At 40.6% G+C, this 14921-nt stretch overlaps 3 protein-coding genes across 4 annotated transcripts; all 3 read left to right on the forward strand.

The window, feature by feature from the left end:
* The first annotated feature begins 22 nt into the window (after positions 1 to 22).
* Positions 23 to 4297, forward strand: yipf1 (Yip1 domain family, member 1). The gene is made up of 10 exons (XM_080034807.1): positions 23 to 89; positions 383 to 509; positions 754 to 911; positions 1025 to 1105; positions 1201 to 1288; positions 1449 to 1565; positions 1656 to 1822; positions 2044 to 2226; positions 3159 to 3268; positions 3554 to 4297. The coding sequence occupies exons 2-9, from the start codon at positions 476 to 478 to the stop codon at positions 3246 to 3248; spliced, it is 918 nt and encodes a 305-aa protein (XP_079890933.1). The 5' UTR covers positions 23 to 89; positions 383 to 475; the 3' UTR covers positions 3249 to 3268; positions 3554 to 4297.
* Positions 4298 to 5482: 1185 nt separating this feature from the next.
* LOC307255343 (uncharacterized protein) lies at positions 5483 to 6244 on the forward strand (the record flags this gene model as incomplete). Its single annotated transcript, XM_080034024.1, has 1 exon — positions 5483 to 6244. One exon carries the CDS (start codon positions 5483 to 5485, stop codon positions 6242 to 6244), a length of 762 nt encoding a protein of 253 aa, XP_079890150.1.
* A 449-nt stretch (positions 6245 to 6693) lies between these two features.
* On the forward strand, positions 6694 to 14921 carry ndc1 (NDC1 transmembrane nucleoporin). 2 transcript variants are annotated; one of them, XM_080034207.1, is made up of 18 exons: positions 6694 to 6825; positions 7503 to 7623; positions 7730 to 7831; positions 8321 to 8495; positions 8580 to 8715; positions 8890 to 8998; positions 9215 to 9266; positions 9356 to 9488; positions 9985 to 10077; positions 10176 to 10257; positions 10361 to 10522; positions 10870 to 11130; positions 11666 to 11778; positions 12274 to 12324; positions 12886 to 12949; positions 13045 to 13145; positions 13766 to 13926; positions 14038 to 14921. In XM_080034207.1, exons 1-18 carry the CDS (start codon positions 6787 to 6789, stop codon positions 14099 to 14101), a joined length of 2019 nt encoding a protein of 672 aa, XP_079890333.1. In that variant the 5' UTR covers positions 6694 to 6786; the 3' UTR covers positions 14102 to 14921. The 2 variants fall into 2 exon arrangements, with proteins under 2 accessions (XP_079890333.1, XP_079890334.1); XM_080034208.1 differs by lacking the exon at positions 12274 to 12324.

Genomic DNA, 14921 nt, shown 5'->3' on the forward strand with positions numbered 1-14921 from the left:
GTCTTGTTTACATGACTGGTATTTCCTGTTCCACGCTAACACTAGCTGATGATGATAAATGATTTTTAGGAGATTTGGAAGATACTTTGGTAAGTACGCAATGTTTAACGAAAGCTACACACTGTTTTTGTCTTCTTCCTTACAACCAATGCTCTTGCTGTGTCAGTTATAATGTTACGTTTGGTATTTCATGTAATTAGTTGTTGTCGAGCTGTCAAGTAAGGAATTGGCGGCTAACTTTAAGCTAACTTATAACATCGTATTTTATATAAGTTGCTGTATTGCTTGGAGTTTACTAAGTTGTAAACCAGCATACTAAGAAGTCATATTAAAGCATCGAAGATAAAATAAACGAAATTAGTTATATTTCTTTCCTTCACAGCTTTCTAAATTGAAGTTGTTGCCCTAGTGCAACATAAACTCGCCCATAAGTTCCTGACAGACCAACCTCATCACTGAGAGTGAATCCGTATAAATGGCGTCGACAAATGATCCATTTCAGTTTCAAGGTGAGTGTCATCTACAATCTTCAGTCCAATCATGAACGGAAATTGCTTTATTTGGTGCAGCAGTTTTATTGTTTTTATTTCCCAGCCTCATATGCCACCTGTAAACATCACAGAGCTCTGTCTGTGCTCCTGCACTGTGATGCATCGGTTCCACCTATGTTTAAATCACTTTTAAAACAACAATAACAAATAAACCAGCAAAGCTTTTGATACATTTGTTCCATTTATCTATGTCATGATTTAGACTTTGAAGAAGGTGGCAATATGTTGGGAGCTGACAGAAATGATACCACCATCAACATGGAAGATGATGATACTAAACCAGAGAAGCAAAGAAAAGCGCCTGGTTTCACTCCTGATCTTGCCGACGAAGAACCACTTGCCAGTGACGACCAGACAGAGGTCCGGACAAAACTTAACACTTACTGAGAAAAATGGGTGGATTTTTGCTTAACTATTCAATGTTGTTGCATCAAGAATATACATTTGGTTTAATGTTGTTCTTCTTTGTTTAGCTTCTCTCTGGCCAAAAGAAAAGTGTTCCTTTCTGGACGTTTGAGTACTACCAAAGATTTTTCGACATTGAGACCCATCACGTAATACATTTACAACTATTTAAAATGACTTTTAACAATTTTTCTCTTACTGTTGTGTGCTTAAAAAAACCAATGGTTCTGAATATTTCTTTCAGGTAAAGGAAAGAATCATTGGATCAGTGTTGCCATGGCCTGGGAAGAACTTCATTCACCTCTACCTTCGTAGAAATCCTGATCTTTATGGTTTGCCCTTAATCACTTAGGTTGTCAGATATTTTTGTGGTTTGGCAAATAAGATAACCCCGTGCTTCCCATACTGTAGCTGACATTTTTTATAATTTTGTCCACTAAAACCAAATGGGTGCACAAACTGATGTTTTAATGCTTGCTATTTTTCCTTTAGGACCATTCTGGATTTGTATCACCCTTGTGTTTGCCATTGCCATCAGTGGAAACATATCCAATTTCCTGGTGCACTTAGGCAAACCAAACTACAAGTACACCCCAGAGTTTCGAAAAGGTAAGTGCTGTTATCGTTTGGTATTCATGGCCAAACCTCTTTTTGGGTTAAATGTATGATCTCACGGTCAATTTTTCCTGTGTTTTCCAGTGACCATAGCTGCTACAGCGATCTTCAGCTATGCTTGGCTCGTGCCCCTTGCCCTCTGGGGTGTCCTGCTATGGAGGAACAACAAGATCATGAACTTGGTCTCATATTCTTTCATGGAGATTGTCTGTGTGTACGGATATTCCCTCTCCATTTACATTCCTGCAGTGGTGAGACCTGAATTTGCATAACATTCACTGTTTCATTTCGTACGCTACATTTGTGTCATGGCATTTTGAATTACAATATAGTTCATTATATTCCTCAAAAAGTGTATTTATGTTTTATCAAAAAAAAATACGCCCTCTTCTCTGTCTGTGGCAATCAACCCTACTGTAGACTGTCTTGTAGTATTGCACATTATTTAATGCACTGTTGTTTCTTACATAAGGTCCTATGGATCCTGCCTTACGAATGGCTGAGGTGGTGCACCATCGTGGTGGCTCTCTGCCTCTCCGGCTCCGTTCTGGTGATGACTTTCTGGCCTGCAGTCCGTGACGACCAACCCAAAATTATGATATCGATCTTGTCGGCCATTGTTTTGCTCAACGTACTGCTTGCCGTTGGTTGTAAGGTAATTTCCTGAGCTAACATGCTGATTTTAAATCTCTTCACTTCAGGGATTAATTCCAAAATAAATCTGTTTTTGGGGGGAAATAAAATACAACACTGATTGTCCTGCTTTGGAAAACTACATATAATTGAGTAAGGCTGGCTGTCTATCTTGGTTTAGATAACAACAATGCTTGGCTCACTCCCATTTGCCCTCAATGATCTCAGTAGCATGGATGAAGCCGGACCCAACTTGTCCATGTCAATCACGGACACCGCACTAGAACACTACATCTTTTTCCGACTCCCCCTGTGTGTTTCTCTGAATGACTAAACCTGATAGTGTCAAGTTAACTGCCTCTGTGTGGACTCTCTTTATTGGAAACTTGGGCTATTAGTGGTCTTCCTAATGTGAGTACTGTCAGGTCCACGGAGGTATCGAATGTCTGGTCACGTTCAGGTAATTAGTCTACAAAGTGAGCCCGTGAGTAAAGGGCCAAGGCTGACCAAGATTAATGGATTGCAGGAACACTGTCTTGTCTTGTCTTGTCCTCTCTTCTCTGACACGGAACATTTGCTGCTGCACTTCACTTTACATTTTCTTTCTTTAACATTTATTCAACCAGGAATATTACCATTGAGATCTACCATCTTTTTTTTCAAGGGAGTCCTGGCCAAGAAAGCAGTATAAAAACACAAAGATGTCACTTTTTAAATTGAAATACAACACACACTACGTAACACAATTAGACAAATTCCAATTCTGTTTAAAACAAGTAAGAGCTAAGCAACAGTACATAGACAATTTGTGATTGAATAGTCACTTACTCCCCGACACTAGGTTTAAGCTTTCTCCATTGATTGGTAGAGTCCCATAATACTGAAAAGTGCTTATTTGCTGGGTTGTTTTAAACTCTCTTCCTAATTAGTTTTTTTTTTTTTTGTTTTTTTCAGGCCAATTTCTTTAGTACACTAGAACCGGAGCTAGTACCTGCCAAGTCTGCTGTAACACAGCAGGCGGTGAAGGCATCTTCTTTGACATGAAAGCCTTTCATTGTCTGAAGGTAAGCAATAGTGACACAGGAGCCTTTTAAGCCGTGATCCCATTGTACATTGTGCACTAATAACCTGATACACTTAAGTCTTGTTTCATCTTGTACGTTCTCAAAGCCGTTTTTATATTTACATTTATCAGGAATGATGACCCCCGTACTTCTGCTGTACATTGTTGGCGTATTTTAGTTGCCTTGTTTCGAGCATTTTCTTTTTTGACATCTGACACCGGACTTCCTTTAACATGATTTCTCCTTCCCAAAGCAAAGATTTATTCTTTTTTTTTTCAATCGCAGGTTCTCCTGTTGCCCTATTAGAGGAATCAGGTTGCTGAGGTGTTGAAGTCATCGGGCGTCTGGATTTCAGCTGCACTCGGACCTTCTGGCTTAACACCTTTAAACCCAGTGTCTTAGCTCGGTTCCGCTATAGGATCTCTGTAAATCAGCATGCGTGTCAAGTATGTTATTTCTAATGGGATGGGTTCCTAACTTCCTTAAAGATAAATAGGATATGGTGTTACACAGCATTTGAGATCTCTTTTTTTTAGTGTGGTAGCTCTTCCGTTGAAATGTTTAGATGAACAGTTCATGCAGTAATGTTGGGGGCATTTTGTATATGCGTTTTTTTTATATCCGTTAATGGGACCGGCTTGTATATTAAGTGTAAAGAAATGTCAGTATAAACTGTACAATGATTAAAGGTATATTTAAGGGTTGGACTTATATGTACAGAGTTTTTGTATTTTCGTCTAACTGATATAACCATGAGTGCCCTCAACTAATGCCAAAGACCAACTCTAAATGTACAATATATTAACAACTTGTATATCTTTTTTATTTGTATTAATTTGGATTTATTGTGAGAAACTGCATATGATCAAATGTATGGAATTTGATATGTCCATTTTAAATTAGTTTTTCATGGAGAAAAACATGGTCTTTGTGGGACCCGTCTTTCATTAATGAATTCATCTTTAATGATAATGATCAATTTGTAAACCGGAGCCTATTTTCAAGCACAAATTAAACTCTGTAACCAGATCATTTGCATACTGTCTTTATCTTGAAAAATAAATAAATAGAATTTTTTTAACAGTAAGGCTAGCTGGTTTCCATCTGTTTCAAGGCTTTATGCTAAACTAAGCTAGCCAGCTGCTAGATATAGCCAGATATTTCATTGGCAGAATATGATGGTATCAATATTCCCAACTAACTCTTGGCAAGAAAAGCTAATCAACCTATTTTCCAAAATGTCCAACTGTTCCTGTTTTTGTTGACACTTTTTACACTACAATTTAAAACATGTTGGCTGGACAGCAATGGAAATTCAAATCAATTTAAAAACAATCTGAAATATTCACACATCAAATCTGATCACTGCAGGGTTGTTTATTTAGTTTTTGAATAATGATAAGCATGACGTTTGTCATCTGTCAACATCAAAAGTCCTTGCAAAATTGGATAGTTGCAAGAGTGAAAAAGAAATGTCACCCTTTTTTTGTCCTAAAGACAAAAAGAGGAACACCTGAAATCAACCCAGCAACTACAAATGCAGACAATCCACTACTATCCACTCCTGGACGCTTTTAAGGCTGTCAGTACATTTCAACGGTTGGGCATTTTAAATATTTAACAGAGAGATGGTAACTAATAGGTGTAACTTCTTTTTTTTTCAAAGAGAGCGTCCAACTTTAAAAGTGGACATTTGGCTGCTGCTAGTGTTTTTCCAACTAGTCCATCCAAACTGTCACGTGGATCGAGCAAAGTGTGTCACTGTATGGATGCACAATTTTACTTGTGTTTATTAAACCTTGTTTCTATAGCACCCTTACACCCAGGAGGGGACACCTGTCAAAATATTTGTCTAATATTTCAAATGTATTACTAAAAGGTTGCTGATCAATAAACAAAATAGAAACAAACAAATTGTGTCAATCGAAACGGTGTCAAAGGGTTGGTGGTGCCCTAATTAATGGTCATTCTAGCCCCAGCTTTGAGTTACAGGAGCTGCATGTCACCCTGTAAGAGGAATGTCAGCTGCGTCAGACCCAGGCATGTGTGTGGCTGCTCGTGCCTGTGAGGTAGATTGACCAGAACACCACAACACAATGCTCAAAGAACAACTCGTGGGGACTAACATTTTTTAATAGAAAAATGCCTTTTTAACTGTTTTTTGTTTCTCTCTTCATTTTTTTAAGATTTGGAGACCTTAGGCCTACCTACAAAATGATGGCAAGTGCAAATGGGAAAAGTGACAAAGTGTCCAAATTTGAGACATTTAAACTTCTGGAGAAATGCAAAGCAGAAAGAGACGATGCCATTCACAGAGAAAACATTCTCAGGGAAAAACTCAGGCAAAATGAGACCAGGATGCGTTCGACGGAGGCCGTGAAACAGAAACTCAAGACCTTGACGATGGACAACAAGGAGCTGAGGAAACAGGTGAAGACCCTTCGTACGGAGATCGGGCTCGAGTGCAGCCCCAAGTTCAACGGCAAGACCACCAAGGACATAATCAACGACCTGCACGAAAAGGAGCAAGAGTGCAGCTCCCTGGTGGAGAAGACTGGGAAACTGTGTATGACCATTGATGATTTGACATCACAGCTGGCAAACACAGTCACCTCCAACACACTTTTGGAGGATCAGGTGCAGTCGCTGCAGCAAAATCTCAAGGATATGACCAATAATCAACGCCGGCTGCTGAAGCTTTGGGAAGACAAGAAGGGCCAGAGGGAGCAGCTCGCCCTCCCTGCAATCGCCCAGAAACCTGGACAGAAACCATTCACCCATAGAGCATCTCAGACCGAGATGTCCATCGGTTCATCCCAGAAGCTCCCGGTCAATGCCTTTGAGACCAAGCCATTCTCCCGTGACCAGGATAAAAAGACTGTTTTCGAAAAGCACAGTTTCCCAACGTATGGGAATGGCTATCATCATGACAAGAACGGTTTCTTGCACGATGAAGCTGAAGGGATTCAGAATTGACTTTAACTCTAACTGACTGAAAGGCTAGCCCACATTATAATGGGACTCATGTTTAATATATCTGTAAATGGCAACAATTAAAATAGAAGAAGATACAATTGAAGAGCTGTTTCATGGCTTTTGTTGGTGCGTTGTGTAATTCACTTCAGTAACAATGGTTTGACAAAATTTGAGTACTGTGTTATTTAACTATAGCCTATTACTTTATATGTGCAATAACCACATTTAACTGAAAAGAAAAACAGCAAGCTATTGTTTATGAGCTTTCCAGTCTGAATAAGCTTGCACTGGCCAGTCAGTCAGATTTTCATACAGATGTTTTCATTTGCAAATGAGTTTCTTGCAAAGTTCATTCCAATAAATGCATGTGGTTGTGACACTGGCAGCAGGCAGTACCACGGGCAGCCTTCATACGGGGTCCTTCGGAGGTCCTTTGAATGCATGTGTGGCGCGATATGGCAAACAGAGGAATAAAGTAGTTTGACAGCCGCAGAGCCGAGGAGATTATTACTGCCTTGAGGCTCTCCAAATCGCCGAACGACATGTTTTCCGCCGAGCAAAGTTGTTGGTTCGTCCGAAAGGTGAGTTAACTTTAAACTCGAGCTCTTCTTTCATTCAAAAGAGAGACCTTTTCGCGTGTGCTAGCGTGCTAACTTCAAGTAGCTTCAAGTCTGTTTATGCTAGCGTACGTAAGCGAAGCTAACATTTGTTTGATCTATTTCTATAAAAAGACACAGAGATACAAACAAGTTATTTACGATTCAAGAACTAAGGAGTAGACTTTTGAAGGGAAAGGAGACCAGTTGGAGAAGTCTCATGCATTTTTACCATGTTTTGAGCAGAGGAGAATTACTCGGTTTCAAATGTTGTAGGCTTAACAGATGCCTTTCTTTTCAGCCGAGTTAAAGTTGGTGTCAGCAATCTGGAGAATGCGTGATGTCAAACTCACCTATTGTCAATATCGGTGAATGTCCGCTACCTGTCCGTACTGTGTGTGCGCTGGGGGAAACATGCAGTGTTAAAACTGCCTAGGCTCCAAAAAACCGGCATATTGGGCCCCCTGTGTTTACATATCCGTTTACAGACGCAGAGCCTGTGAAATGACACACAGTAAGGACAGGTAGCGGATCGGGAGTAAACAATCACTGCTTCTGAAAAAGTGATGTTGACTACACGTGTCCTCCAAAATTGCCGACTCCCCCTTTTAATGCTTTTGTATGTGTGTGCCATGTTGATAATGCCCAACTTCTCTGTTCAGGTGATTAGCTGGAGAGCTGTGGCCAGTATTGCTTGGGCTGTCCTGTTGCTGCCGCCCATCACAGCAGTTTTTGTTTTCCTCAGTAGGTTCAGTCTCATCCACCCCATCCAGACGATATCAGGTCAGTCACACACCTCCACATGTTCATTGTGTGAGATCTGACTCTTAGCTTTCTGTAGTTGTGTGAAGCTTATTTTGGACTGTTTCTTTTATTTTCTCATTTGCAGAATGCCTGTCCCTCTTAACGAGTGCAAGTTCCATCTTTTCCCTAATCCTGCTGTGTGGAGTTGTCATCTTGGTTGGATTCCTGAACCTGGAGAATTATACAGGTGAGCCACAGGTTGCTGCATCAAGCAGATTGACTATTTCCTTGAGCTTGTCATTGTTTGTTTTCTATTAAAGGTGGAGTCAGCGATTCTGGAGACTGATTGTTGACTTTTTGTCCAAATCAGTGAATATCTCCTGATGATCCGCTACCTCCGTCTGTATTGTGTGTCCTGAAAAAAAACAAAAAAACAGGTGTTAAATACACAGCCTAGGCTCTGTAAACTGGTATTTAAGCAAAGGGTTTGTAATCAAAGCGGGCCCACCGTAGCTATTAGCTACCAACATGCCAGTTTACAGAGCCTAGGCTGTGTATTAAGACTGTTTTTTTTTCAGCGCACATACAGTGTAGTATATCTTGAGGAGATATTTACTGATGTTTGACAACAAGCATGCTCCATAATCAATGACTCCACCTTTTTAAGCCAAATCCGACAGCTAGCACACATTGCACTGTGGTTGTAACTTTGTATTTTTTCTCCATTTCTCTGCAGTCTTTCCAACTATCGCATGTTCTAAAATAGCCCTGTTGGGTCAGCTGCTTCACCCTCGTCAGCTGCTCAACTCCCTGGTCTACTGCATCATGGGAGTCATCGTGGCTTGGTGTTGTGTGGTCACCATCGGGGGCAGATATGAGACACTCGGCGGCCCATGCGCACAGAGTGATGGGTAAGCAGCGCGCCCACATAACGCTATCACATTGAGCATTACATGATTCACCCAGAGTCTAATTTGCCTCCATTTTGTTTTCAGCGCTGACGGTTCCCCTCAGACATGTCTCAATGAGTATCACCTCATGCTTCTGCTGGCTGGAGCCTTTTGTGGATTCTATCACAGTCTGCTGGGTGTGATCCACAACATGAACTATGTCTCTTTTCAAACTGTCCAGGTATGTGATATACGTTCACTCATTTATCTGACTTAATATTTAAGATCTATTTTCACCTGAATGTTTTAGGTGTCAAATGCAAAGTAGATGCTTTTTGTAGTCAGGGGCCGACTATACGCTATACAGCAATTTATGATTAGTGCTAAAGTTTGCCCATTCATTCCTATTCCACAGCAATACAAATACCTTCGCTTTAAAGGATCCCTACCTCTGGTGGTGAAGTGCAGTGCCACTCAAGCACTTTACTCTGTGAGGAACTACATTGTTGTGTATTTCTTTTTGGGTAAGTGATCTGTTTACAAATTAATTTGTAGCTCCTGAACTTTAGAATAAAAGGAGTTCCATGATCTTTACTTTTACTTCTACCAAATAAAACTAAGGTTTACAAGCTTTTATTTTTTTCAAATATTGTACCTGAGCTCTGTTTTTTCCCTTTTGAAGCACAAAGTTATCAGAGGTGATTTAAAAAAAAAATATTAATATAATTTTGTCTTAACAGGCTACATTCCAAAAGCATGGATTTGTAATACCCTGAATCTTGATTTGAACGGGTCAGTATGGATTCTTTGTTTATACATGAGAAAAATAGTTTTTTGTTTTTCCTGCCACACATTAATGTATTTGTGTGTGTGATCCCCAGCTCCGTCCAACCCCTGGACAGTATAGCTGGACTGCTGGACCTCTCCCTGCTCTACCACCTCTGGATCAGCACCAGCTTCCTGCTCGTCACATGGCACGTCACACTGCTGCTCTTTAGGATCTTTGTCACTGAGGTATGTGTTTGAATAAAAGACTACATCAATTTACACAGTGCCTGGAATTGAGAAAACAAAACAAATATTCCACTGTTGTACAGAAGCAAATTTTCCACTTTTTTTTTTTTTTTTTTTTCTCTAAATAATCAATATTTAATTTAAATCCCTTGAGCACATCCACACGTTGAACCAAGGTGCCAGCTGTGCTGACTAGAATTAAATTACATTGACCCAGCCAAATTCTACTAATCTAATCTGAACCTAATCTTGACTGTAGTTGCTTTTCAAAGTAGGTGCTGTGTTGCAAAGACACTTATTATTTAGAAGCACTAGGGGGCACTGTTGTCATAGCTTTGAATGATCAAGTATCTGAACAGCATCAGCACTAACTGGATCATAATATTCATGGTGAACAGCCCAGAGTTCATCAAGTGATCAATAAATAAATACTTGTGAGGAGCTTGACTTTAAGGTAGTATGTTTTTTATATATAAATATTTCCTTGTTTCTGTAGGTTTTCAGTTTTCCTGTCCAGTCGTCCTTTACTGAGGAAGCCCACCAGTGTCTTCCTAAAGTTCTGTCCGACAAGCAGCCAATGATATTGAAGGTAGATAAATCCCTTCCTACCTTGCTTCTTTTTAAATTGTATTTTGTACTGATGTTCTGAAATCGTGTGTATTAACTTGTCGTCTTCCCCAATTGTAGTTTCTAGCTCTGCAGGACATGGCCCTGCTGTCCCAACACTCCCCATCACGACGCGCTGAGGTCTTCAGTCTGAGTCAGCCAGGTCTGTTATGTTGTCTAATGCAAAATAAAGCTGGACACTCCCAACTATTCAGATTGTATTTACAAGTAGCTTACAACCTAGGCCAAATGTATGTCTTGTCCAGGTGGACATCCTCACAACTGGAACGCCATCAGTAAGGAGTGTCTGTCTCTGCTGGCTGACCTGACCCAGAGACTCGTAGCCTATCACGACACCGTGGCAACCAACGGCAGGGCCAAACCACTGTCTACTGGGAGTGAAAGGAAGACGTCATCCGAGACATCAAGTATGTAACTATATTTTTTTACATAACGGTGCTCCGAGGAACTTTCAGTTTGTGTTAATTGTAGCACCCCAAATGGACAAACGTTTTGTGTTTTTACTACGCCAGCTGTTGTTCCTGGGTGAGCGTACCCATGACAAAGGTATTAAGGAAAACAATAGACAAATAGCATTCTTTCCACTTATGGTCTTGTTTGCTTTAACATGTAATTTATGATCATCAGAGGAAGAGTTAGTGTTTCAGAAATATTTATAAGTTCCTCGTAGCACTTTTTTTTTTTTTTTTTAAACAAACAAAGAAAAAACGTCTCTTTATCCTTTTTGTCTTCCACTTATGTTTTTCCCTCAAAGTGACCTTGGGTTCAGACGATCTGATGAGTCCTCGGCCCACGCTGCTGATGAAGACTCCGGCGTCGGTCTTTGCGCGCTCCATCGCTGGCGGCCCTCACAGCCCTCTGACGGCACCGTTCACTCCGGACCTGGACAGCCCTTTCTCTTCCCCCGCCCTGCGACGTCTCACCGCTCCCGTGGAACAATGCTCCCCGTGGTTCGGCACAGTGCAGAGCCCGCACATCATGAGGAGAGTCCCCAAACTCTGGTCCACCTCCACAGGTGAGAGGAGGCTAAAGGAAGACATCGGGTCACTTAGATCGTACATATAGACACTTCAAAGGTGGTGTCAGCGATTCGGTAGAATGTTCGTTGACTAAAGCACTTTTTGTCAATATCGTTGAATATCTCCTCACGATCCACTACCTGCACTCTGTAGGCAAAAAAAAGGTGGTGTTAATACACAGCCTAGGCTCTGTAAAAAAAGGGGGGGGGGGGCCACCTTAGCTAGCAACTTTGTTAATTAACACAGAATTTTTAGAGCGCGGACACACAGTATAGACAGGTAGCGGATTGTGAGGAGATATTCACTGACTTTGACAGCATTATTTTTGACAACAAGCCTCTTCCAGAATCGCTGACTCCATCGTTAGGGTCCAATTTTAGCCGGATAGAGTTTCCAGAAATGAACAACAGGAACTGCATTTTTAAGGGGCATTCTATCAACTTGCCAACAGGTTTGGGCATTACATGAGTTTAGTAGCAGGTAAATGAATAATGGATATCTGATAATCATGAGATTTTTGTCTTGGTGCAGATACTCAGGCTAATGGCAGTCCCCAGCCGTCCCCCACCTCACTTCCCAGTCCCAAGCAGGAATCGTCCAAACCAAGTCTCCTGGCTCAATTCCTCCAGAACAGAAAAGAACAGGTACTTAAGTCTTCTTGCTACAATACAAAACTGCAATATAGGTTTATACAGCATTACTAAAAGGCTTTTCATACTTGCAAATGTATTAACCTTGGCCTATCAATAGACATACAGCGGGGTCAGTCTCGTCAGATTTTTGAAACTTTCCATAGCCAGAGTCACTCGTCTCTGGATTTGCACAGGTGTGAAAATGGACACGGCTCCATTTGGCAAAAAAATAAAAAATTCCACCCTCCTCAGTCACAGCTTGTTCACACCAATTTCTGTCACTAGAGAGGTGTGCTTCAGAGATGAGACAGGATCCAGCTTTTAACAGCAGATTGGAAAATTGTGCCTTCTCTGTAGCCTAGTTACTGCTTCATTTGACATGACAAAGGTTGAAGTTGTTGGGTTGGGTCTTAAGCCTGCGGTTAAATGTGAAAAGCTTTCTTCATTTGTGTCATTCTTTGGTTTTCTACTTTAAAAAACAACTTTACACTTGATTGTCCCATTCAGGTTAAACATTTCTTGGCAAAGCGGGTGCTGATAATGTATTTATTTAACAAGGTAAGGATGTGTAGCATGTGCATGTCGTCTCCTTTGGGCTTCTGTACTCTGCAAGGGGCGCCCTGCATGAACTCGTCTCTCACAGTAGAGTTTCACCAATAACAACCTCATCCTGCACAATCATTGATATAACTCTGGGTTTGGGCTCAGTCTTACTTATTTCTTTAAGATGATTTGAATTAAGGAAATGTGTAAGACACAACTTGCAAGTCACTTGACTGTTATAAAATCATTGTTATCTGTACTAATCAAATGTCGAGAAATCGTGTCTTTGCGATCATATTGGAAGTGTGAGGTACCGGTGAGTTTATCACAGTCAAACATCATACTTCATCTATCATCATTGCATTTCCTATCAGTAGAAACTAGTTTGCTTAGTCTGCTTTGCGTCCTGAGGCTAGTGCATCCTTCCTTTTGATCACACATGCATGCTGTAGTTTAGTCTAGTAGTGTAGTCAGACTAAAACGTGTCTTAACATTTCCCCAAGGCATCAGTCTTCTGTAATTATGCATTTGTCTGTTAAACGGGGCACTCGTACTAGTTAACATTGTCTCCAACAGGTTCCAGAAGCCTCCAGTCAAGCTCTGTTTGCAGACAGCCAGGCTCACATCTGGGCTTTAGAAGGTATGAAGAGATTTCATCTGATTCATATTGATATCACATATTGATGCACCAACATCTACTTTACTATAGTATGTCCTTTTGCTACCATCCTCCAGGGCTGTCTTACCTCGTTCAGGCTTCCTTCTCAGAAGACCAGTTCGGGGTGGTACAGACTGCGTTACCCAGCATCCTCAGCTGCATGCTGGTCTTACAAGAGGTAAGCTGTCATCCTTCACTCCTACCCTGAGAACACATGTTGAGCCCAGCCACAATGCTGCTATCAGATTTCATAGTGCAGGTATATTTTACTGTGTGGGAACTGGCTATGCATACCACTCTGTGGGTACATGCTAACCGCACACTCAACCTTGTGCCTTGAAAACAAACATGCAGTACTTTAATGCTTAGATATGTGAAAATGTTCATGTTAATCATGAAAAAGTTTATCAAAGGAAGTCTATTGCTGTTTTGATCAACACATATTCAATTTGAAAGATTTTTCTATAAAGGCAATAGTTTCTCTCTATTTGTGCAACAGTCAGTTATTGTTGTAATGTAACTATATTGACATTCAGTCTGTAAAAGCAAGATAGCAGATGGAAAGTGTTTTTGCATGAAGACTTAACTGCTTTTTACAAAAAAAAGACATGGAATCAGAGAAACAAGTTTGTTCGAATGCTGTATTGTACACAGTGACACAGACACAAACGGGTACGCTCTCAGGACATTATAACTTACACTGCAGTGTGGATGTTTGAAAAAGAACAACAACTATGTTATTGTTGCGTTGAATCATGAGCCCACTTATAGCAGCTGTCCCTCCCCCCATGTGTTCAGGCAGTAGACCGACACTTCAAGCTGCCTCATGCCTCCAGTAAGCCTGTCAGGTCAACCAGCAGCATGGGAGACTCGGCTTACAAAACACTGAGATTTTCTCTCAGGGCCTCTCTCAAGACCGCCATCTACAGGATAACAACTACATTTGGAGATCACTTAAAGTAAGGACTGCCAGTGCCATTACAATTGACTTTCTTGAGATGATTGTGAAAAACAAAATGTATGCCGAGTATAAAATTTGAAAATATATGTATATTTTTCTAAATCCTCAGTGCCGTTCAGATGTCCGCAGAGCACCGGAAAAGATTGCAGCAGTTTCTGGAGCACAAGGAATAAGACAACAAACACTTGGCTCTCAAGCCTTCAAATTCCTATTAGCGTGTGTGTGTGTGTGTGAGTGCACATCAGCATAAGTGAAGCAACAAGTGAAAGCTCACATTAGTGCCTCTTTTAATATTTATGTGTGCACTGTGTGATGGCGGATTGAATTTGATAGGCTAGATCACGTCTCTCCTACGTGCATGAGGCGAGGGCAGGAAGCGATGAACTGAAGCAGGTTAGAAGGCTGTTATCGTCTGTGTTGAGGAGATTAACACTGCCTTCCTGTAAAGATAAGCAACTCATGCCAAAGGACGTTTTGTTTCATTTGTATTATAGAAGAAATCATTTCAAGTAATTATATTTGACTTGTCTAAATTGGGATGAGTTGCAAAGGGCTATTAGTGCTGCTTTTGTACTAAATTCTGTTTTCACATCTGGTTTTCTGTTGTCTAATTGAATGCGATAACATCTTTGGTGTAATACATCAGGTGTTATGAATGAAAGACAGTGAGATATGTCTGATGTGAAAGAAGCTGTGTCTTTTGTTTATCTGTTGAGTTTAATAGGTGTCGGAGGGTGTTCTCTGATGTATTTTCAAAGATCTGGTTTTGTTCTAGACACCAGCCTGGAAAAACAATAAAGAGTACAACACATTCAGATTGACAGATCAGACACCTTTGTTTGTAAATGTTCATTTGTCTTTGTCAGTTTTGTTCATGTGTAAGGCTGTTATTAATGTCAGATCAAGAATGCTATTCCATTCTTGATTTTTCTACAAGTATGAATACATATGTTGTGTCACTGTCAACTTGCATTGTGTTTTATATTCCCTCTC

The sequence above is a fragment of the Ammodytes marinus genome (assembly GCF_949987685.1).
Source record: "Ammodytes marinus genome assembly, chromosome: 9".
Taxonomy (NCBI): domain Eukaryota; kingdom Metazoa; phylum Chordata; class Actinopteri; order Uranoscopiformes; family Ammodytidae; genus Ammodytes; species Ammodytes marinus.

Excerpts from the sequence above, each read along its gene's own strand:
- yipf1 (XM_080034807.1), top strand. The coding sequence starts at position 476 with ATGGCGTCGACAAATGATCCATTTCAGTTTCAAG. Across the intron at positions 510-753 it reads TGATCCATTTCAGTTTCAAG|ACTTTGAAGAAGGTGGCAAT; the intron begins GTGAGTGTCATC and ends GTCATGATTTAG. Across the intron at positions 2,227-3,158 it reads TGCTTGCCGTTGGTTGTAAG|GCCAATTTCTTTAGTACACT; the intron begins GTAATTTCCTGA and ends TGTTTTTTTCAG.
- ndc1 (XM_080034207.1), top strand. The coding sequence starts at position 6,787 with ATGTTTTCCGCCGAGCAAAGTTGTTGGTTCGTCCGAAAG. Across the intron at positions 10,078-10,175 it reads AGCAGCCAATGATATTGAAG|TTTCTAGCTCTGCAGGACAT; the intron begins GTAGATAAATCC and ends CCCCAATTGTAG. Across the intron at positions 12,950-13,044 it reads TCACATCTGGGCTTTAGAAG|GGCTGTCTTACCTCGTTCAG; the intron begins GTATGAAGAGAT and ends ACCATCCTCCAG.